The 22,942-nt window shown below is 44.6% G+C and overlaps 1 protein-coding gene across 5 annotated transcripts in view; it reads right to left on the reverse strand.

Annotated features, from left to right (window-relative positions):
* Positions 1-22,942, reverse strand: part of numa1 (nuclear mitotic apparatus protein 1) — a 94,736-nt gene that overhangs the window by 50,325 nt on the left and 21,469 nt on the right. For 2 of the 5 annotated variants that reach the window (XM_068033027.1, XM_068033022.1), the window contains exons 1-7: positions 20,267-20,560; positions 17,587-17,653; positions 9,771-9,856; positions 6,798-6,880; positions 5,180-5,206; positions 1,003-1,091; positions 158-238 (exon numbers count right to left, since the gene is read on the reverse strand). In XM_068033027.1, coding sequence (XP_067889128.1) covers positions 158-238; positions 1,003-1,091; positions 5,180-5,206; positions 6,798-6,880; positions 9,771-9,856; positions 17,587-17,628 — 408 coding nt within the window. In that variant the 5' untranslated portion in view covers positions 17,629-17,653; positions 20,267-20,560. Of the gene's footprint in view, positions 1-157; positions 239-1,002; positions 1,092-5,179; positions 5,207-6,797; positions 6,881-9,770; positions 9,857-17,586; positions 17,654-20,266; positions 20,562-22,942 lie in introns of those variants that run through there. The other 3 variants (XM_068033023.1, XM_068033024.1, XM_068033025.1) reach the window with 2 other exon arrangements.

The raw sequence follows: 22,942 nt of genomic DNA on the forward strand, positions 1-22,942 counted from the left end.
CGACAACTAATGTGGGAGTACCTTCACCACATGGACTGCAGTGGTACTATGAGAAGGCCAACCACCTTCTTCTCAAGGCAACGAACAGCAGACTTGCCAGTGATGCCCTTATCCCAGAAAGGAGAGAGAGAAAGAAGGAACATTTTGTTCTGGTTACCTGGGTGTCAACGTCAAGAGACTCAAACTCCCATGGGCTTTGCTTGGCCATGGTGTGGAGATGGAGGAGGAGGACAGCCACCTGCAAAGATCATGAAAATAGACAATGATTAGAAGTCACACTTTCTTATATCACACCCGGCTTACACTTACAGGTCAGGCGATGCACGTCACATTACTTTGCCGAGCCAACCCCATCCTGTTTCCAGTAACTTGGGAGGGTCTGCAATGCTCCTTAGTGGCCAGACTGAATGGCACACTATACATGTCCAGTCTTCACCACGTGAGGAACTCCACTGGTACAGCAAGTCACTGGGGAAAACTACAACTCTCCCTCACCTCTTCCCCACCACCCCCGCCTGCCCTAAAGGCATTGACTCATTCTGGAGTATGAATTCAGATTCCATGGACCATAATGGCCATTCATCAGTACAAGCAGTGAGTGTTGGCAGACTGTCACCAAGAAGGGCACTGCAACATGCCCTCGCCCAAAGTCTACAGACTTACTTTCCAGTAGAGGGTTGCTAGACAGCAATTGAAAGCAGAAACAGCGGTTAATTTTCTTCTCCCTGGCTCAGGGTGATTGAGACAATGATGACAGCCTTGTTGCTTCCCGACTACAATCAGCTAATGCAGCAAAGGCAAAGCCAGGGACTAAACCTGGGACCAGCCAGCCTGTACAATTGACTTGCTTCCCGGAGTGAGGGAGTTGCATGGGAAACAATCTTCTGACTCAAGAGTTAAAAACACCCTTTGCTCAAAACAATTCGCGGCACTCCTACCCATCCCATTGGGTCCCAACCACATAGCTCAGCTAACATGAACATATGGCCCAGTCTGACATACCTTTGCCATCTCAAGTTCCACATCCTCTCTGTTCAAGATCTTTTGCCAGGAGACCACGCTTCCAGCAGCAGGGTTGTACCTGCAGAGGTCTGCAATTAAGTAAGAGGAATAAAGATGCTACTATTCAGGGATGGGATACTCAACAGAGCAACTGATCTCTCGGTTTAAAGGATAATTACCAACACTTCCAGAAGCCAGCAGCAAGAATGTTGTACGTTATAAAATAGTTGATTCTACGTGTGCAGTTTTGGTCTCCTTATTTAAGGAAAGATGTAAATGCGTTGGAGGCAGTTCAGAGGAGGTTTACTAGATTGATATCTGCAATGAGCAGGTTGTCTTATGAGGAAAGGTTGTTTTCACTGGAGTTTAGAAGAGTGAGGGGAGACTTGATTGAAGTATAAGATGATCCTGAAAGGTCTTGACAAGGTGGATGTGGAAAGGATGTTTCCTCTTGTGGGTGAGTCCAGAACTCGGGGGCATTGTTTTAAAATTAGTGATCGCCCTTTTAGGACAGAGGTGAGGAGAAACTTTTTCTCTCAGAGGGTTGTGCAACTTTGGAATTCTCTGCCTGAGAAGGTGCTGGTGGCGGGGTCATTGAATATTTTTAAGGTGGAGGTAGATAGATTCTTTTGTTAGGCAAGGGAATCAAAGGTTATCGGGGGTAGATAGGAGTGTGGAATTCGAGGCACAGACAGATCATCCATGATCTTATTGAATGGCGGAGCAGGCTCCAGAGGCCGAATGGCCTACTTCTGCTCTTAATTCGTATGTTCCTAGTCCCATATAAACATTCCCTTCCAATGTTCCCCATCTCTGTACTCCTCTAATTCTAGTTTCTTGTGCATCCCTGATTTCCAGTGCTCTATCAGTAGCCGCCATGCCTTCAACTTACTAGGTCCTAAGCTCTTGAACTCCCTCCCTAAACCTCCGTCTTTCCACCTCACTTTCCTCCTTTAAGTTGCTACTTATAATCTACCAATTTGACCGAGTTTTGGGTCATTTGTTCCAATATTAGTTGGCTTGGTGTCAATTTTATTTTTGTCCAAGTACACTCCTGTTGTGTATAAAGTCCCATTCACAAGATAATTACGGAAAAGGAAGGTCATTCACTCCATCTTAATTTGCAGAAAAACCCTACCTTCCTCCATTGTGGCATCCAATCGTTTCCATAGACAACCCCCATGGTTTCACCTTCACTGCTTTACCTGAAGTCTATTACATTTGTTGATCACTCTCCATGAAGCATTTTCCCAATGGTCCCAAATTTCACTAGCTTGAATGGTGTCCAATTATTCTACTCTCACAACTGAAATTGAGTATTTCAGGTTCACTTTTTCTATTTCCTTAACCATCATGTACGCCTGGACCACAATGCTACCAATACTGAAAGATTATAGCAGGGCTGTTCAAGCTTTTCATGCGGGGGGGGAGCACATTACAATTTTTGTCTTACATAGTGGCTGGTGAGAATTTTGGAAAGATAAAGGCATTAAAAATGTATCTTCATATTAATCAAAACAACAAATATACATTTTTGTGAAAAAAAAACTTTAAATGAGGAGACTAATTTACTGACTTACTTTCTCTTAACTATGTTGGACACTGATTTAGTAAGACATCTGGCATTTTCTGCTTGCACAAATAGTCAATGTCTGCCCGCACACTTCTTGTAGCGATGCAGTGTGTTCCAGATAGATGCAATTCTGTCAGGAGTAATCTTGATCATTCCCTCTCTCTCCCTGTATCCCTCCTCTCTGTGTTTCCCCCCCTCTGCATCATCCTTGCTCTCGCTGTCTTCCCCCTCCCCCCACCTCTCTCTCTCTCTGTCCCACCTCTTAGCTTCCCCCAGATCCATCTACAGCTCTCTGTTCCTGCCCCATCTCTCTCTTGCCCCCCGTCTCTCTATCCCTCCCCTCACTCGCTGTCCCCCACCTCTCGCTTGCTGTTCCCCCCCCCCCCGCTGTCACCTCTCTCTTTCCTCCCCTCGCCCGCTCCTTCCCCCACTCTCCCTCTACTCCCCCCTGTCCCCCCACCGTCCCCTTGTCTCTCTCTCACAGTTGCAGAGAGCGGAATGCTCAGCAGATGGTTGGTCAGTTCATTTTAAAAAGATCTGTCAGTTTCACAGCTTACAGCTGCTGACATCAGGAATAGCTGTTTCCCAACAGACTCAGGGGAGGGACCTTCTGACGGCCTTTTTAAAAAAGTCGGAACCTGCCAGAAAAAGCCCGAAGCTGTCTAAAGTCAGGAAACGGCTGTTCCCGACGCCAACGGCTGTCAGCTGTGAAACGGAAAGTGTAATATTTTAAAAGCTAGTCTGACAATGGGAAATTTCTCACCTCCAGTCACGGAGCCCTGGTGAGGATGAGCAACAGCCCCGTGTACAGTTTACATCCGCTGGCTGGATGGAAACCTTAGGCGGGCCGGATCCTGGCCTGCGGGCCATATGTTGGACAACCTTGGGTTATACCCATTAGGGGAGGCTGGATGGCCTGTGGCTCTTTTCTCTATGAAAAGAGAAGGCTGAGGGATGACTGGTAGAGGTCTTCAAGATTATGAAAAGAGTTTGGCACAGTAGATATAGAGATGTTTCCACTTGTGGGAAAGACCAAAACTAGCAGTCAAAAATAAAAGACAGTCACTAATAAATCCATTAAGGAGTTTTAGAGAAACTTATTTCCCCAGCAAGTACTGAAAATGTGGAACTTATTAACAATGGTTCTTTGATGCAGTTGAAGTGAATAGCAGAGATGCATTTAAAGGGAGCTTGATAAACACATGAGGGAGAAAGGAATAGAAGGATATGTTGTCAGGGTGAGATGAGTAGGGGTGGGAGGAGGCTCATATGGAGCATAGACACCAGTTAGGCTGAATGGCCTGTTTCTGCGCAGTATATTCCAAGAAAGATCACTTCACGGATGCTTTCCTGCAATGCCTCTAGTGTTTGAATATTGCCGATTTTTTTGGCCTATTACTCCAGGTGTGATCTGACCAGAGCTCTGTACACATGGATCAAGCCTTCCTCAGACTTGTACTGGAATATTTGTCTCTATGTAGCTGAATATTCTGGTGGCTTTATTGATTTCTGCTCAGCGTTGGTTGGTCATGTTGAGTATGGAATTTCATCCTTACCTATTTCAACACATTCATGAAGTATGTTCATCATCCTCATCTGGTCCATGAGATCGATATGTTCTGGTGACAAAGTGCCTGGATGATGTGGGGGTGGAAGGAAGGCAGGGATTCCGGATCAGCAGGAGGAAGGGGATGAGGATGAGGAGAATACACCTCAAACAATCCCACTTTCTTAAGTCAGTGGAAGGCAGTCACCCAGGCCTGCTCTTTCACACACTGGGAATCAGTTAAAGAGCTACCACTTTACACTTCTTCCCATTCTCAGAATGCAGGCATCTCTGGAGAGGCTGGCATTTATTGCCCATCGACAGTTGCCCTGAGGTGGTGCTGGGCCTTCTTGTTAATTGGATATCAACCGAATGTTTAAATGTATGCAGGTGGTGGACAATTATTGGGTTTCACTTGTGCTCCTATTTATAGCAGCAGACTGAAAATATGGTTGCTGGGTTTGGAGGTGCATATTTGCAATGTGTATCTCTGTAAATAAAAGCTTATAAGTGTGTGAAGAGTGGGCTCCAGTTCTATCCTTCACCACCTGGCTACCTGGAATAGAACACTTCTTCTTGAACCACTGGTAACTATTTTATACATCTGAGTTACTTTCTAGGTCACTTCAGAGGGCAGTGAACTAGGAAAGTGAAGTTGAGGCGACAATCAAATCAGCCATGATCTTACTGAACAGTGAAGCAGGTTCGAGCAGCCGAATGGCCTACTCCTGCTCCTATTTCTTGTGTGTAGGACTTGAGTCACACAGGCCAAACCCAGGTAAGGATGGCAGGTTTCCTTCCCCAGAGAACATTAGTGAGCCTGGGTTCTGAGAACAATCCCAAAGTTTCATGGCCACTTTAACTTTTCCAGATCTTTTTTTAGAAAACTGAATTAAAATTCTCCAACCTGAGCTCACGTCCTCCAGATTATTAGTACAGTAACATTAAATACTACACAGTTGTACCCACTTACAGAAAGTGGAGAGAGTCTCAGCTTCTGAAACCAACAAGCCTTAAAGACATAACTACCTTGCTCACGTTTTCAGAGGAGCTCTTACCTGGCTGACTCTTCTGAGCTTCAGAACCTTTGAATACAGAACAGGATTATTTGTTGTTTAACTGGAACTGCGTGCAGGTCAAAATCATGTAGTATTTTTAAAAACAATAATTAAAATACGTCTTCCTATTGAATGACTGTAGCGCACACGGTCTCACTGGTCAAAATGACAAAACTAAAGTAAAACACAATGTAGCCTTGATTAGGTAATCCTGTGCAGATGGCAGGGCCGAGCGATCAGAAGCTCTGCTCTGCTTATTAAACCTTACACCGTCTTGGGCAGCAGCATGCTGCTCCTCCAGTGGCTAAAGGGAACACCACATCTGGAACAGAGCATGATAGAACAGCAAGATCCCAGGTGTGATCCCTGGCCTGCTCCAAATTAGCGTATCTCATCCTGGTCCCTGCGTCATTACAACTGATCTTCATGCCCTGGCGAAAGGGTTATGAAAAGCCAAGGTTTTTGATTACGATCCACAGAACCCCACCCCTCACAGGTTGGAGCGTGCATGAATGGTAGGAATGGACTCGACTGTGAAGTCCTCTGCTGACGCTCACCATTCACAAATGAAGAACGGACATTTGGGCAAGTTAGTGGCAGCAGCAATAACTCAGTAAGACACAGTTGGCAGTGGGTGGGGGCAAGGAGAGATATTGCAGGAAGCGGATTCAGCTCCAAATCTCTGCTCTCCCATTTCAGCAACACAATATATTCAATTAAGAACAACTGGCTGTCGCAGCTTTTCAAAGTTAAAATGCCCCGAGGAGGTTTCCTTACTTTTCTCCTGTCATCAGTAACATCACCATCATCTCTCCCCGCCCTGCACTCCCCAAGCACGACTGGGATGCGTCAGGTACAATTTACAGCCCGTCGCGCCTGTGCCAGCTCTTTGAAAGAGCTATTCAATTAGTTCTGCTCCCTGCTCTTTCCCCATAGCCCTGCAAAGCAAATTGCTTATTCTAGTGCAAATTCAAGGACATAAATATGAGGGGAACAAATTGCAGGCGGAAATGGCAGCAGAGATTTAATCTTTCAAGAATCACTTTTTTTCTTTGTGAGGGTCGGGGTCAGGGGAATAACTGCTGGCAGGTGGGCAAGCGTCCACTGGTTACTGACCAGGAATTTTGCCCGAGTCAGCTGATTGTGAACACGCAAGGTGTGGAGGTGGATTTCAGTCAATTCAGCACCAACGAGAGCATTAAGCCCAGCAGCTTTGGCTAGAGCATGGCTACCCAACCCGAACTCGATGGGACCCGATGACATGGGTTCGGGTTGGGTCGCTCGTCCGGGTCCAGCATTCAGGCTCAGGTCGGGTCTGATGTGGTTCTGTCGGGCTCTGGTCGGGTTTCATTTGCAGACCCGAGCAGACCTTTCTTTACCCTTCAGCTCTCCATGCCTCAGTTCAATGCTGTCTTCACCATCTGAACCGCTAGGGGGAGGCATACCACATATCCTAGATCAGTTAATTATTTTGCAATTAAATTCAATTAAAATAAAGCCAAAAAGTAGAATTCAACAAAGGATCATTCTTTGGAGTACCATGGAGGCATTTGGTCAAGAGTTACACAACTTCAAACCAAGTGTCAGAACTTTATGCAGCAATTTCTTCCATGCTTACATTCTAAAAAGTTGCAGATAAATTGGAATCTCTCCTCAATGGATTTCTCTTCAATTAGCTGTAATGCATTCTCCTTTCCACTTCTGTAATAAGAAAGCACATTTGTTATTAAAGATTTTTTAAAAATATATATAAAAAGGACACTGTCAGTACAGTCACTTTGAGATAATGTAGGTGCAGCTATGCTGCCTCACGACCACCTTTTCTTCTTCATTGTTGGGCCCTCCCTTGCTGAAAGAGCTTGCATTTATATTCCACTTTTCTCGCCCTTAGAACATCCCAAAGCGCTTACAGCCAATGAAATACTTTGAAGTATAGTCACTGTCCTAATGTCGGAAACACAACAGCCAATTTATACACAGCAAGATCCCACAATTAATGCAATAACATGACCAGATAATCTGTTGTTTTTTTTTAGTGATGTTGGTTCGGGGATAAATATCAGCCCAGGGCAACGGTGAGAATATGAATATACAAATTAGGCACAGAGGTAGGCCACTTGGTCCCTCCAGCCTGCTCTGACATTCAATAAGATCATGGCTGATCTGTTTGTGTTTTGAATTCCACACTCCCATCGACCCCTGATAATCTTTGATTCCCTTGCCTAACAAGAATCTATTTACCTCCGTCTTAAAAATATTCAATGACCCCGCCTCCACCACCTTCTGAGGCAGAGAGTTCCAAAGTTGCATAACCCTCGGAGAAAAAATTTCTCCTCATCTCTGTCCTAAAAGGGCAACCCCTAAGTTTTAAACAGTGCCCCTTAGTTCTGGACTCCCCAACAAGAGTAAACATCCTTTCCACATCCACCTTAAGACCGTTCAGGATCTTATAAACTTCAATCAAGTCTCCCCTCACTCTTCTAAACTCCAGCGAAAACAATAAAATAAAAGCAAAATACTACGGATGCTGGAAATCTGAAACAAAAACAAGAAATGCTGGAATCACTCAGCAGGTCTGGCAGCATCTGTGGAAAGAGAAGCAGAGTTAACGTTTCGGGTCAGTGACCCTTCTTCGGAACTGACAAATATTAGAAAAGTCACAGATTATAAACAAGTGAGGTGGGGGTGGGGCAAGAGATAACAAAGGAGAAGGTGTAGATTGGACAAGGCCACATAGCTGACCAAAAGGTCACGGAGCAAAGGCAAACAATATGTTAATGGTGTGTTGAAAGACAAAGCATTAGTACAGATTAGGTGTGAATACACTGAATATTGAACAGCAGCAAGTGCAAACCTGAAAAAAACAGTGGGTAAGCAAACTGAACAAACTAAGATGCAGGCTGCGGACTGAGCGGAGGCCGCCTCCTTTTTCCTCAACTGAGGATTTCCCCCCACTGTGGTTGACAGGGCCCTCAACCGTGTCCGACCCATTCCCCGCACCTCTACCCTCACCCCTTCCCCTCCCTCCCAGAACCATGACAGGGTTCCCCTTGTCCTCACTTTTCATCCCACCAGCCTCCATATCCAAAGGATCATCCTCCGCCATTTTCGCCACCTCCAGCGTGATGCCACTACCAGTCGCATCTTCCCCTCCCTTCCCCTGTCAGCATTCCGAAGGGATCGTTCCCTCCGCGACACCCTGGTCCACTCTTCCATTACCCCCACCACCTCATCCCCGTCCCAGGGCACCTTCCCCTGCGATCGCAGGAGGTGTAATACCTGCCATTTACCTCCTCTCTCCTCACTATCCCAGGCCCCAAACACTCCTTTCAGGTGAAGCAGCGATTTACTTGTACTTCTTTCAATGTAGTATACTGTATTCGCTGCTCACAGTGTGGTCTCCTCTACATTGGGGAGACCAAGCGCAGACTGGGTGACCGCTTTGCGGAACATCTCCGCTCAGTCCGCAAGCAGGACCCTGAGCTTCCGGTTGCTTGCCATTTCAACACTCCCCCCTGCTCTCATGCTCACATCTCTGTCCTGGGATTGCTGCAGTGTTCCAGTGAACATCAACGCAAGCTCGAGGAACAGCATCTCATCTACCGATTAGGCACACTACAGCCTGACGGACTGAACATTGAGTTCAATAATTTCAGAGCATGACAGCCCCCATTTTACTTTCATTTTTAGTTATTTTTTCTTCCTTTTTTTACATTCCTTTTTACATTTTTTACAATCTTTTTTTGCATTTATTTCATTTCATCTTAGTTTGTTCAGTTTGCTTACCCACTGTTTTTTTCAGGTTGTTTTTCTTCAGGTTTGCACTTGCTGCTGTTCAATATTCAGTGTATTAACACCTAATCTGTACTAATGCTTTGTCTTTCAACACACCATTAACATATTGTTTGCCTTTGCACCGTGACCTTTTGGTCAGCTATGTGGCCTTGTCCAATCTACACCTTCTCCTTTGTTATCTCTTGCCCCACCCCCACCTCACTTGTTTATAATCTGTGACTTTTCTAATATTTGTCAGTTCCGAAGGGTCACTGACCCGAAACGTTAACTCTGCTTCACTTTCCACAGATGCTGCCAGACCTGCTGAGTGATTCCAGCATTTCTTGTTTTTGTTCCAGCGAAAACAAGTCCAGTCTGTCCCTGCTCTTCTTCAAAATAGCGTCCTGGATCTTATGTCCACCCAAGAGATTTAACATCTCATCCAAAAGACACCCTCCACCAGTGTCAGGCTAGAATTTGCACTCGGGTCTCTGGAGTAGGACTTAAATGCTTGACCTTCTGACTCAGAGGAGCAAGTGCAACCCATTGAGCCGTGATTGACACTGAAGGTGCCTGTTTATTGCTAGTGCAGTCCCAAAGATTCCTTTAGTACCTTGTACAAATCACTCTTTTGTCTGATATCGCTCCTGTGAAGCATCTTGGGATGTTAAAGGCACTATATAAACGCAAACTGCTTTTGCACCTTCCCCAGCAGACTACAAACCTAGGCTGAGCCTTTCAACACCATCTCTTATACAAACACACGACTACTCTCTGCCATCATTTAAAAGCTCTTGAATGCAGTCAAGTTACTCACATTCTGCACACCATATTGATGAAGATGACACCATCCTGGAGACTCGCCAGATTTTCTATTTCTTCTGACAATTTAAGGCTGTTAATCTGTGTGGGTGGGGTGGAAGCAAAAATAAACATTAAATAAACACCAAATTATAACATGACATCTGCTTGTAAGTTTCTCAACTGGAACTCACTATGATCATTTCCAATCCCAACACAGGTAGAAAAAAAATAAGCCTTGGTTTCCTCCTCCTTTTAAAGCTGAAAACACTTTTCTACATGAATTGCCCTGGTGTCTTCCATAAACACAATTATTTAACTCACAAATATCTGTACTTTCCTGCATTTAAAAGCTGCAGATCTGCAAATTCAGGTTGTATTCGAGAGGCAATACCCTGTTAGATGGAAAACAATCTTCCAATGCTGTGCACTTCCCAGCTGCTGTCGAAAGTCAACAGGCACATTGCAATTTACAAATTCTTTTGGGCCTCCTTATCTCGAGAGACAATGGATAAGCGCCTGGAGGTGGTCAGTGGTTTGTGAAGCAGCGCCTGGAGTGGCTATAAAGGCCAATTCTGGAGTGACAGGCTCTTCCACAGGTGCTGCAGAGAAATTTGTTTGTTGGGGCTGTTGCACAGTTGGCTCTCCCCTTGCGCCTCTGTCTTTTTTCCTGCCAACTACTAAGTCTCTTCGACTCGCCACAATTTAGCCCTGTCTTTATGGCTGCCCGCCAGCTCTGGCGAATGCTGGCAACTGACTCCCACGACTTGTGATCAATGTCACACGATTTCATGTCGCGTTTGCAGACGTCTTTATAACGGAGACATGGACGGCCGGTGGGTCTGATACCAGTGGCGAGCTCGCTGTACAATGTGTCTTTGGGGATCCTGCCATCTTCCATGCGGCTCACATGGCCAAGCCATCTCAAGCGCCGCTGACTCAGTAGTGTGTATAAGCTGGGGGTGTTGGCTGCTTCAAGGACTTCTGTGTTGGAGATATAGTCCTGCCACCTGATGCCAAGTATTCTCCGAAGGCAGCGAAGATGGAATGAATTGAGACGTCGCTCTTGGCTGGCATACGTTGTCCAGGCCTCGCTGCCGTAGAGCAAGGTACTGAGGACACAGGCCTGATACACTCGGACTTTTGTGTTCCGTGTCAGTGCGCCATTTTCCCACACTCTCTTGGCCAGTCTGGACATAGCAGTGGAAGCCTTACCCATGCGCTTGTTGATTTCTGCATCTAGAGACAGGTTACTGGTGATAGTTGAGCCTAGGTAGGTGAACTATTGCACCACTTCCAGAGCGTGGTCGCCAATATTGATGGATGGAGCATTTCTGACATCCTGCCCCATGATGTTCGTTTTCTTGAGGCTGATGGTTAGGCCAAATTCATTGCAGGCAGACGCAAACCTGTCGATGAGACTCTGCAGGCATTCTTCAGTGTGAGATGTTAAAGCAGCATCGTCAGCAAAGAGGAGTTCTCTGATGAGGACTTTCCGTACTTTGGACTTCGCTCTTAAACGGCAAGGTTGAACAACCTGCCCCCTGATCTTGTGTGGAGGAAAATTCCTTCTTCAGAGGATTTGAACGCATGTGAAAGCAGCAGGGAGAAGAAAATCCCAAAAAGTGTGGGTGCAAGAACACAGCCCTGTTTCACACCACTCAGGATAGGAAAGGGCTCTGATGAGGAGCCACCATGTTGAATTGTGCCTTTCATATTGTCATGGAATGAGGTGATGATACTTAGTAGCTTTGGTGGACATCCGATCTTTTCTAGTAGTCTGAAGAGACCACGTCTGCTGACGAGGTCAAAGGCTTTGGTGAGATCAATGAAAGCAATGTAGAGGGGCATCTGTTGTTCACGGCATTTCTCCTGTATCTGACGAAGGGAGAACAGCATGTCAATAGTCGATCTCTCTGCACGAAAGCCACACTGTGCCTCAGGGTAGACGCGCTCGGCCAGCTTCTGGAGCCTGTTCAGAGCGACTCGAGCAAAGACTTTCCCCACTATGCTGAGCAGGGAGATTCCACGGTAGTTGTTGCAGTCACCGCGGTCACCTTTGTTTTTATAGAGGGTGATGATGTTGGCATCGCGCATGTCCTGGGGTACTGCTCCCTCGTCCCAGCACAGGCATAGCAGTTCATGTAGTGCTGAGAGTATAGCAGGCTTGGCACTCTTGATTATTTCAGGGGTAATGCTGTCCTTCCCAGGGGCTTTTCCGCTGGCTAGGGAATCAATGGCATCACTGAGTTCCGATTTGGTTGGCTGTATGTCCAGCTCATCCATGACTGGTAGAGGCTGGGCTGCATTGAGGGCAGTCTCAGTGACAGCATTCTCCCTGGAGTACAGTTCTAGGTAGTGCTCAACCCAGCGGTCCATCTGTTTGCGTTGGTCAGTGATTATGTCCCCCGATTTAGATTTGAGGGGGGTGATCTTCTTGATGGTTGGCCCAAGAGCTCTCTTCATGCCATCATACATTCCTCTGAGGTTTCCGGTGTCTGAGGCCAGCTGAATATGGCTGCATAGGTGTTGCCAGTAGTCGTTTGCGCAACGCCTAGCTGTTCTTTGTGCAGTACTTCTGGCTGCTTTAAGTGCTGCGGATGTTAAATCGCTGGGGGCTTTCTTGTAGTTCAAAAGTGGGATGTTAGATGGAAAACAATCTTCCAATGCTGTGCACTTCCCAGCTGCTGTCGAAAGTCAACAGGCACATTGCAATTTACAAATATCCCAGGCCAAACAACCACTAAACTCTGAATAATCTGGAGTGCTGTCCACTTAAGACTTTGTGGTCTTAAAAGGGACACAGGTTCACACTGGTAGCAGGGAAGACTCTGTGTTACAATGTGGAATACTTCTTCACACAAAGGGTGGTAAAAGTGTGGAACTCTCTCCCACAAAAAGCAATTTTTAAATATTTTAAATCTGAGAGAGATTTTTCCTAGCCAAGGGTATTATGGGATTTGGAATGACAGCAGATGGATGGAGCTAGGATTGAGATCAACTACAATCTCACTGAATGCTGGAACAGGCAAAAGGGGCTGAATGACCTCCTCCTGTTCCTGTATTAAATGGCTCATTAGCTTATAAGCAACACAGGAGTTTTAATGTTACAAGTGGCTCCCTAGGCTGGTTCAAAATCAATTTAGAAGTAAAAGTTCAGCCCTAACCCACTGCTCCCCCACATTTTACAACATGTCAACAGAAATGTTGGATCTAGCACTATGGAACATTCCTTTAAAACAATTCTAGCAAACTGTCCAGACAGCAGGTAGCATAATCCTTCAAAAAGAACTTCAAAGTGCTTACAGTGGTGATGCAGTTAATTGCTATCACCAACAATTTATATTGTATTCTGCAACACAGGAGCACAATTTGCTCCTGAACTACCACCGTTTCAGACAGAACAATCCAGGTCATCACTGCTTAAAAAAACAATTCGCATCTCCCACCAGCGTGCCCACCAAACCTGGTTCTTTTGCCAATGACCTTAAATCTGTATCCTCTGGTTATCGACCTGCCTGCCACTGAAACAGTCTCTCTTTACTTACGCTATCAAAACCCTTCGTAACTTAAAATGCCTCCAATAAAGCTCCCCTTAACCTTCTCTGCTCTAAGGGGAACAATCCCAGCTTCTCCAGTCTCTCCACATGACTAAAGACCCTCATCCCTCGTACCATTCTAACGAAATCTCCTCTGCCCCGTTTCCAAAGCCTTGACATTCTTCCTAAGATGTGCCTACAATTGGACGCAATACTCCAAGCTGGGACCCAACATTGGTTCGGCCACAACTGGAGTACTGTGCAGTTCTGGTCACCTCATTACAGAAAGGATGTAATTGCACTAGAGAGGGTACAGAGGAGATTTATGAGGATGTTGTCAGGACTAGAAAAATGCAGCTATGAGGACAGATTGGATAGTCTGGGGTTGTTCTCCTTGGAACAGAGAAGGCTGAGGGGAGATCTGATTGAAATGTACAAAATTTTGAGGGTCCTAGATACAGTGGAGGTGAAGGGTCTATTCACCTTAGCAGAGAGTTCAGTCACGAGGGGGCATAGATTTAGAGTGATTGGTAGAAAAATTAGAGGGGAGATGAGGAAAAACCTTTTCACCCAGAGGGCAGTGGGGGTCTGGAACTCATTGTCTGAAAGGGTAGTTCGGGCAGAAACCCTCAACTCATTTAAAAGGAGTCTGGATATGCACCTCAAGTGCCGTAATCTGCAGGGCTACGCAGCAAACACTGGAAGGTGGGAATAGACTAGGTGGATCATTTTTTGGCTGGCACAGACACGATGGGCCAAGTGGTCCCTTAATGTGCCTTAAATTTTCTATGATTCTATCCAGTGAGCAGACTGGACTTTGTGACCCCTGCAACACCAACCCCACCCCCACAACCCACCTTTACCAAAGCCATGTTATACCAGGCCTGGCTCGATCCAGACAACTGGAGCTCCAAGGCATGGCGTCAAAGCGAGGGTGATGTTGAAGAGACTTGGGATATTAACAGACTTGGTTTTCAATAGATTAAATTCATATTAAGTGTGAGGTAGAATACGCTGGTAGGAAAAATAAAGAGCCCACACACTCTCTGTAAGATGAGTCTAAATGGGGTAGAGGAACCGCAGGATCTGGGGGTACAAATACACAAATCGCAAAGTAGCGTTGCAGGCTAATAAGGCTGTAAAGAAAAAACAAACAAAAGCATTGGGTTTATTTTTTTTTTTAAGAGGGATGGAACTGAAAAGCAGAAAAGTTAAATCTGTACAGAACCTTGGTTAGACCACACTTGGAGTACTGTGAACTCTTCTGATCTCTATATTCTACTACCTCCAAGAGTCAAATGTCCCCTTTGTGTATCAGTGAATAGAAGTGGGCAAAGTACACGAGCTGCGGTCTGGCCGGAGACTGTATAGTTTAAGCATGCGTTCCTCTGTAGTATTACATAGAAGCTACAGCACGGAAATAGACCATTCGGCCCAAAAGATCCATGCTGGCGTTTATGCTCAACAGAAGCTTACAGAGGCACTGGAGAAGGTGCTAAAACAATTTACTGGAATGATACCAGTATTAACAGGTTATATCTATCAGCAGGGGAAAAAAACTGAACAGGCTGGGGCTCTTTTCTCTAGAAAAAAGGCTGAGGGGTGACCTGATACAGGTTTTCAAAATTATGAAGGGTTTGATGGGGTAGGCGCACAGATGATGTTCCCACTTGTGGGTGAGACCAGATTTAGGAGCCATAAATATAAAATAGTCATCAATAAATCCAACAGGGAATTCAGGAGAAACTTCTTTACCCAGAGAGTGGTGAGAATGTGGAACTTGCTATCATATGGAGTAGTTGATTTGAATAGTATAGATGCATTTAAAGGGAAGCAAGATAAATATGAGGGAGAAAGGAATGGAAGGATATTGTTACGACCAGGTGAGAAAGGTGTCTAGGGGTCGTTTACTGTCGTTGCCCTGGTCTTATTGTAACAAGGTTTAATTTTAAACACACTGTGTTTTGAGCTCCCCCTTTGGTGAATCCTTGTTCACCACTTTTCAATTATAAGGCAAAGAAGTTAGCATAAACAGGCTTTCTTAGGTTGAAAGAAGAAAAGTGAAATCTATTAAACCTTAAACTCCAATATGGTTAATGGCTACGGATATACGACACATCCATGCTAGCATGCACATGTGATACACACACGCAAATAGGGACAGAAAAGAGGAGAAAAACAAAATGGAGAGGTTTGAGGCAATATCAGAAGAGTTTCTCATTTATTGTGCTCCAAGCTCACTGTAGTCCTTTTGTAAGCAGTCTTGTTTTTCGTTGGGGCCCAGTATTCTTCTTAAGCCTTGCTCACTGTAGGAGACTTTTCTCTCTTGGAGTTCATATGGTCTTCAATGGTTTCTGAAGCTGGTGAGAGCGAGATGAGAGCAGACAAGAGAGAGGTCTTTTCAGTCCAGGAGAAAAGTGCTTTGCGAGTTTAAATTTCCTGTTGGAAGTTCAAATTCAAAAAACTCCAACAGTCAGCTAGTCATGTGACCAAACTGGTCTGACCACGTCTGTTTGTGTATTCAGCCATCTTAGCAGTCAACCTCGAATGCTCACTTTTCCACCTTCAATGTCTGGTAATCAAAAGTCCATTGTGAATTAAATTGGAGCAGGGAATAGCCCCTTTATCCTTTGAAGTACTGTCTGTGGATATGCTAATGTCTCTCTCCAGCCAAAGTTTCCAATTGTTTTTTTAAAGCAAGTTCTTTCTTCACCATCAACAGTTTAAAATCAATGTTCATGTTTTAATTAATTAATTTTTCTCATTCTTAGCAGGTGGGGGGCTTGCCTGACAATATGCTGATAGGATTAAAGGGTGGAAGGAAGCTTGTGTGGAGCATAAACACTGGCATGGACCAGTTGGGCCGAATGATCTACTTCCGTGCTGTAGCTTCTGTGCAATACTGCAGAGGAAAGCATGCTTAAACTATACAAATTCCAGCCAGGCCACAGGCCCAGTATTTTGCCCACTTCTAATCACTGATACACAAAAGGGAACATTTGACTCTTGGAGGTAGTGCAGCAAAGAGTCATGAGCTCCCAGTGCTGAAGAGGACTGTGTTATGAAGAAATATTGGATTGTGTGTACGAGGAAGTTCTTCACACAAAGAGTGATCAACACTTGGAAGAGTGGTGGGGACAAATGCTGGAATCATCAGGAAACACCCATGATAGGAAACAGGGAATCTGTACATTACTTCTACATGGATAAGCTAGGTTGGGCTAGATGATCTCCTCATCAATGTCAAAATTTGCAGCGAATACCAAACGTGGGGGTGATGGTTATAGCAAAAACAAGAATGCAGCATAATACAAGAAAACCCATAGACAAGGCAGTTAAGTGACAAATTAACTTTTGACATAGATAAATGCGAGATAATGCACGGTGGTAGGAAAAACAGAAACATCACCTGCACATTAGAAAATAAGAAAGTGAATGGGGTAGAAGTCCAATGAGATCTAGGGATACAGATGAACAAACTATTAAAGTAATGTCACAATTTAGCAAAGCATTTAAAAATTCCAACAAAGTACTGGGATTAATTCCTAGAGGTATAGAGCTCAGTAGTCGTGAAGTTACATTAATCTTATGTAGGTGCCTGGTCAAGCCGCACCAAGACTAGTGAGCAGTTGTGGTCTCCAGACTATAAAAAGGACTTGGAAGCACTGGAGAAAATGCAAAAAATATTTACAGGGATGGCATCAGAGCTGAGAGATTACAGCTATTGGGAAAGATTGAACACACTGGGGCACTTTTTCTTTAGAAGAGACTTGGAGGAAACCTGATAGAGGTCTTTAAATTTATGAATGGATTGGGCAGGGTAGATGCAAAGAGAATGTTCTGCTTAGAGAAGAATCCAAAACTAGGGGCCATAAATACAAGATAGTTACTAATAAATCCAATAGGGAAATTTCTTTACTCACGAGTGTGGTTAGAATATGGGACTCGCTACCAATGGAAATGGCTGAGGCAAATAGCTTAGTTGTTTCCAAAAGGAATTTAGATGAGTACATGAGAGAAAAGGGAATAGAAAGATATGCTGAAAGGCTGAGATAAGGCAGGTGAAATGGGAGGAGATTCGTGTGGAATATAAACACCAGCAGACTAATTTGGCTGAAAGGCCTGTTTCTGTGCTGTATATTCGTTGTAAACCATATTTAGCAGAGTGGTTTGAGTGCAACGCACCATTTCAGAAAGGGACAAAGGCCGTATAACCAAACACACAAACTCCAAGTAAAACACTGCCACGTACTAAAAAAAAAACCCAAAAATGTTACTGGGTAGCTTTCTTACCCATTTCAGCAAAGCCTCAGCTTTCGTCCTGTGCACTGCCATTCTGTAGCTCTACTCACAAGCTGACCTGGAAATAAAAGACAGAAGGTGTGAACCGCAGGAGAGAGATGTACAGTGTGCCACAGTGGATACAAAGCAGGTTGCAGTTACTGCACAGAACTTTTGTCAACTTGGTACCTGACAGGCCGCTGCAGTTAATAACCTGCCCCAGACTTCCTATTACCTCTTCTTTAATAGATTGGATAGCCTCGCACCCGGTAAAAGCTTCCGGCCCTACAACTCAGATTTCCGTGTGCCTTCAATTCTGGCCTCTTAAGCATCCTCAATTTTAAACATTGTGGCCGTGCTTTCAGCTGCCTGGGCCCTCAGCTCTGGAATTCCCTTCCTAAACTTCTCTGCCTCTCTCTTTTCTTTTAAGATGCTCCATGAAACTTAATCAAGCTTTTGGTCACATGCCCTATTATCTCTTATGTGGCTCAGTGTCCCCTGAAGTTCTACTCCATTAAAGGCGCTATATAAATGCAAGTTGTTGTGTTCGTTACAGGCCAGACAGACCTGGGCTGCTGCTATTTTATTGGGTGCTCGTCCAAGGTCAACTTTTCCAGTAACTAACTCCCTGTGCCAGGAATTACCTGAAATCTCGGCTGGCAACTTACTTTTCGGAAAGGTGTTGCTGCAAAATAAAAACCCTTAAGAGGGCCTGGGTGAACGTAACCCCGGAGGGATGCAGAAAAAAGTGAAAACATACACTAAATCAAACCCCTAGTCGTTTTAAAAGGACTGGACATTTCCACAGCGATCGAATGCGGAGGAATACAGCTGCTGCACAAAACAAATCTGAAATCCTCTTGCTGAGGTCAGGAAAACAATCATCTCCACAACACATTGATGCAGAAAGAGTATATTACAGCATTCGCCAGAGCTGGCGGGCAGCCATAAAGACAGGGCTAAATTGTGGCGAGTCGAAGAGACTTAGTAGTTGGCAGGAAAAAAGACAGAGGCGCAAGGGGAGAGCCAACTGTGCAACAGCCCCAACAAACAAATTTCTCTGCAGCACCTGTGGAAGAGCCTGTCACTCCAGAATTGGCCTTTATAGCCACTCCAGGCGCTGCTTCACAAACCACTGACCACCTCCAGGCGCGTATCCATTGTCTCTCGAGATAAGGAGGCCCAAAAGAAAAAGAAAGAATATTACAGAAGGAGGAAAAAAAAACAAATGAAACCCAATTGCATCCCCAGTTATAAGTACAATAGCCTCAGCACTCTAATCAAGCTCACAATAGTAAAATCCTGAAAAGTACAATAATGTAACGATCACTGACATGTTTGCACTTCATCAGATAGAAAGCGCTTTGGAATATCGTGTGGCTGTGACGTTGCTATATAAGTGCAAATTATGTGTGTTGTAAGACTCTGCAAATGCCTTGTCACAGAAAAAGACCACACACAAATAAGACTAATATGTAACAGATGTAGTAGTGTAGTGGTTATGATACTTGACTAGTAATCCAGATCAGTGGGGTAACAATCCAGGGAATGTGAATTCAAATCCCACCATGGCAGCTTTGAGAGTTTAAATTCAGTGTTTCTTTTAAATATGGATGTTGAAAAAAAAAATCCTGGTCTCAGTAAAAGTGACCACGAAGCTGTCGGAGTGTTATCAAAACCCAACAGGCTGATGGGGATGGAAACCTGTCGTCCTTACCCAGTCTGGGCCTGTGTGAGAGATTCCAGTCCCACACCAAACTGCTCGACTCGCAAATACCCTCTGAAGTGCCCTAGCAAGCCCCTTAGGATAACCAAGGAAGGGCAATAAATGCCAGTGACGCCCACACCCCGAGAATTGAGACTTTTTAAAAAGCTGTACATTTTTTAAGCCCTGTTCATCTGGGTGGTTTAAGGACACAGCCAAGTATTTGCAATGTGAAGCAGGCAGACACTGAGGCCCGTGTCTGAGACAAATCCACGCCTCCAGAATACACTCTGAAAGGGGCCTCGGCTCCAGCAGCACCAGCCTCCAGTAAGAGGCAGGACAAGAGTTAGTTGAGTGGCCGACTGGAGGCCACAATTTGCAGGCAGTGGCAAAAGATTTAAGCTCAGCGTCGCGCCGACACCAGGGCCACATTCCTTTCACTGCTTCCTGCCGTTGCCTCTTGTTATTTTAAGGAGGGTGTGGTCAAATACTCCTCTCTCAGTTAAGAGGGGCAGAATATATGTGTGCAATACGCGGAAACATTGCCGGAGTGTGTTTTTTTTTAAAAAGAAAAATTAAATTGCATTCCTGCATAAAATGGAGAGAGAACAGCTGCTCCTGGGCCCCGACTCCGGGATCACTTTGATTAGAAGAACCTTTTGTAAAATATACTCACAAAACCAAAACAGAAAAAAAAAACACAATTGCCAAGAGTTTTTTTTTTGCGCTTTTAAACCTCGAACTGCATTCATATGTAAAACAGGAGCAGAAAACAAACAGGGCCCAGCCTCCGGGGCTTGTTCTAAACCAGGAATATTTTACAACAATAAAAGTTCACACATGAATAAATAAATGCAAGGTCTGGAGAGAGGGACATGAAGTGTGACGACTCCAAGGCAGCAAAGCTAGAGAAAGAGACTGGGCCGCACTCCAACCCGCAGCAACTCCTCCAGGTAACAATCCGGCCCTTTTGGTTACAATGCTCACCGCTACAAAGTGTCCAGTCTCTCTGCAAATCCTCCTCCTTCCATTAAAGTTTATATCTCTCCGCAACCCCTCCCACAAGTGCTTCGCTCGTACTTTCCCTTGATAAAGCGAGGCTAAAAAAAAACAACCACTTTCATGTAAATAAAAAAACAATAAATCCTCTCGACTGGTGTTGGCAGAATGCTTCCACTTCCTGTTACGTCGTTTATGGCTTCCCCTCTCTCTCTCGAGTTTATACAATCTGCTTATCTCAGCCTTGGTTCACCGGGTAGTACTCTCGTCTCTGAATCAGACGGCTGTGGGTTCGAATCTCAGACTGGAGCAATAAATCCAGGGTGGTGGGTGTGCCAGCACTGTTGGAAGTGCTGTCTTTTGGATCAGATGTTAAACTGAGGCCCCCGTCTGCCCTCTCAGGTACATGAAAAAGATTCCACGGCACTATGTTGAAGGGCAGGGGAGTTCTCCCTGGTGTCCTGGGCCAATATGCATCCCTCAGTCACCATCAGTAAAACAGATTATCCAGTCATTATTGCTCTGGGAACTTGCTACACCACAACTACACTGCAAGAATGCTTTGGGGTGTCCTGAGGTTGTGAAAGGTGCTAGATAAATGCAAGTTTTTATTCCTCTCTTCTCACCTCCCCCCTCCCTCAACTTTCCCGTAAGTCAGGGTCAGTCTGTCAGACATTTCAGACTGAGATGAGGAAATTTCTTCACTTGCCATTCTTTGGAATTTTCTACCCCAGAGAGCTGTGGAGGCTCAGTTGTTGAGTATATACAAGACAGAGATCAACAGATTTTTGGTTACTAAGGGAACCAAGAGATATGGGAATAGCGCGGGAAGGTGGAGTTGAAGTTGATGATCAGTCATGATAATGAATTGTGCAGCAGGCTTAAAAGGACCAAATGGCCTCTCCAGCTCCTATTTCTCATTCTCAGAGAAGCTCTGCTCACCTCCTCACTCCCAAAGTGCCCAGCCCATGGAGGGTATAAGAGATCCGGGCAATGCAATCATCCAAATCACATTCCCCTCCACAAAGCCCCTGCTGCAAAAGTATTAAAATTGCTTAGCATTTCATTTTAATTTGATTCTTCACCAAATATTCTCACCCACATATATATATATATTTTGAAAGTTTTTTTTTGTAGATACTCAGCTTTACCTCATTTCCACTAAGAAATTCCCAGATATTTAATCTGTTAAAATAATCTGATTACCTCCCGAACACAAGGAAGGGAGGAATAAATGATACAGTAGATGTAACGTGAAAGCCGTACAGTTTGAATCTTTTTTTTTGAGGCAGCAAGGTACTGACAATCCCCAGAATGTGCAGGCCATAAGCAAAGGCCAACTCAGATGACACAAGGTGTAGGGAGAGAAAATAAATACTTCCATGGAAACATAAAAATTTTTTACAGCACAGAAGGAGGCCGTTCGGTCCATCGTGTTCATGCTGGTCAAAAAAGGTTATCCAGCCTAATCCCAGCTCTTGGTCCGTAGCTCTGTAGGTTACAGCACCTCAAGTATCTACACAAGTGTTTTTTAAATGTGATAAGGGTGTCTGCCTCTAACACCCTTTCAGGCTTCCTTATATTTAGACAGTGTCTTTCATAACCTCAGGATGCAATTCTGAAGTGTGGTCACTGCTGTAATGTAGGTAGGAACATAGGAACAGGAGAAAGTCATTTAGACCCTCCAGCCCGTTCCACCGTTCAACGAGAGCATTGACTGATCTGCGACCTAACTCCATAGGCCATAAACCTAACCCCAAAAAATCTATCAGTCTCAGATTTAAAATTAATTGATCTAGTATTAATTGCTGTTTGTAGAGGAGTGCCAAACTTCTACCATCCTTTGTGTGTAGAAGTGCTTCCTAATTTCACTCCTAAAAGATCTGGCTCTAATTTTTAGACTCTGCCCTCGAGTCCTAGACTTCCCAAAACAGCAGATGTTAAATCAGTGAGTCCAAGTCAACAAAGAGAGAAAAATCAAGCAAAGGTAAAAAAAAAAAATTCAGCATTTGAGATATCCTGCTCACGGAATGTGGCATTTTCACTTTTTTTTTTACTGTGCGTGCATTATTATTTTAATGTATGAAGGGTTTTGATAGAATGAGTAGTGGTCAAGTTACTAGACTAGTAATCCAGAGGCCGTGCATTCAAATCCCACTCTCCTACATTATGAAACCAAATTCAATAAAATCTGATCATATGTGGGCAGACACCAGCCAATAGGAAGATGAAAGCTCCCAAATTACAGGTTCAACAATGTCCTTCAGAGTGGGAACTGCCTAACACAACACTGAGTGCATTGATTCAAGTGTGATTTTTAGTCAAATCTAATGACAACACTGATAATGTTTACACGTCAGAGTGGGGGTGGGTGGGTGCGGAGTGTCACATGCTGAGTTCTTGAACAAACAAAATAATCTCAGCTATGGTTTCTGCACAGTGATTGCGGTGCTTTGATCAGGGATATTAAGTGTTCTGTTTAACTGTGCTATAATAAAAGAAAACACAGAAAATGCTGGATATACAGGGTTTTCAGACAAGATAGAGAGGGGGATAAAAAAGGAAAGGGATGGCAATTTTGGTCAAAGAAACAATTACAACTGTGAGGAGGGATGATATGTTAGAAGAATCATCAAATGAGGCCATATGGATTGAACTAAGGAA

This window comes from Heterodontus francisci, chromosome 6 (genome assembly GCF_036365525.1).
Source record: "Heterodontus francisci isolate sHetFra1 chromosome 6, sHetFra1.hap1, whole genome shotgun sequence".
In the NCBI taxonomy this organism is placed as follows: domain Eukaryota; kingdom Metazoa; phylum Chordata; class Chondrichthyes; order Heterodontiformes; family Heterodontidae; genus Heterodontus; species Heterodontus francisci.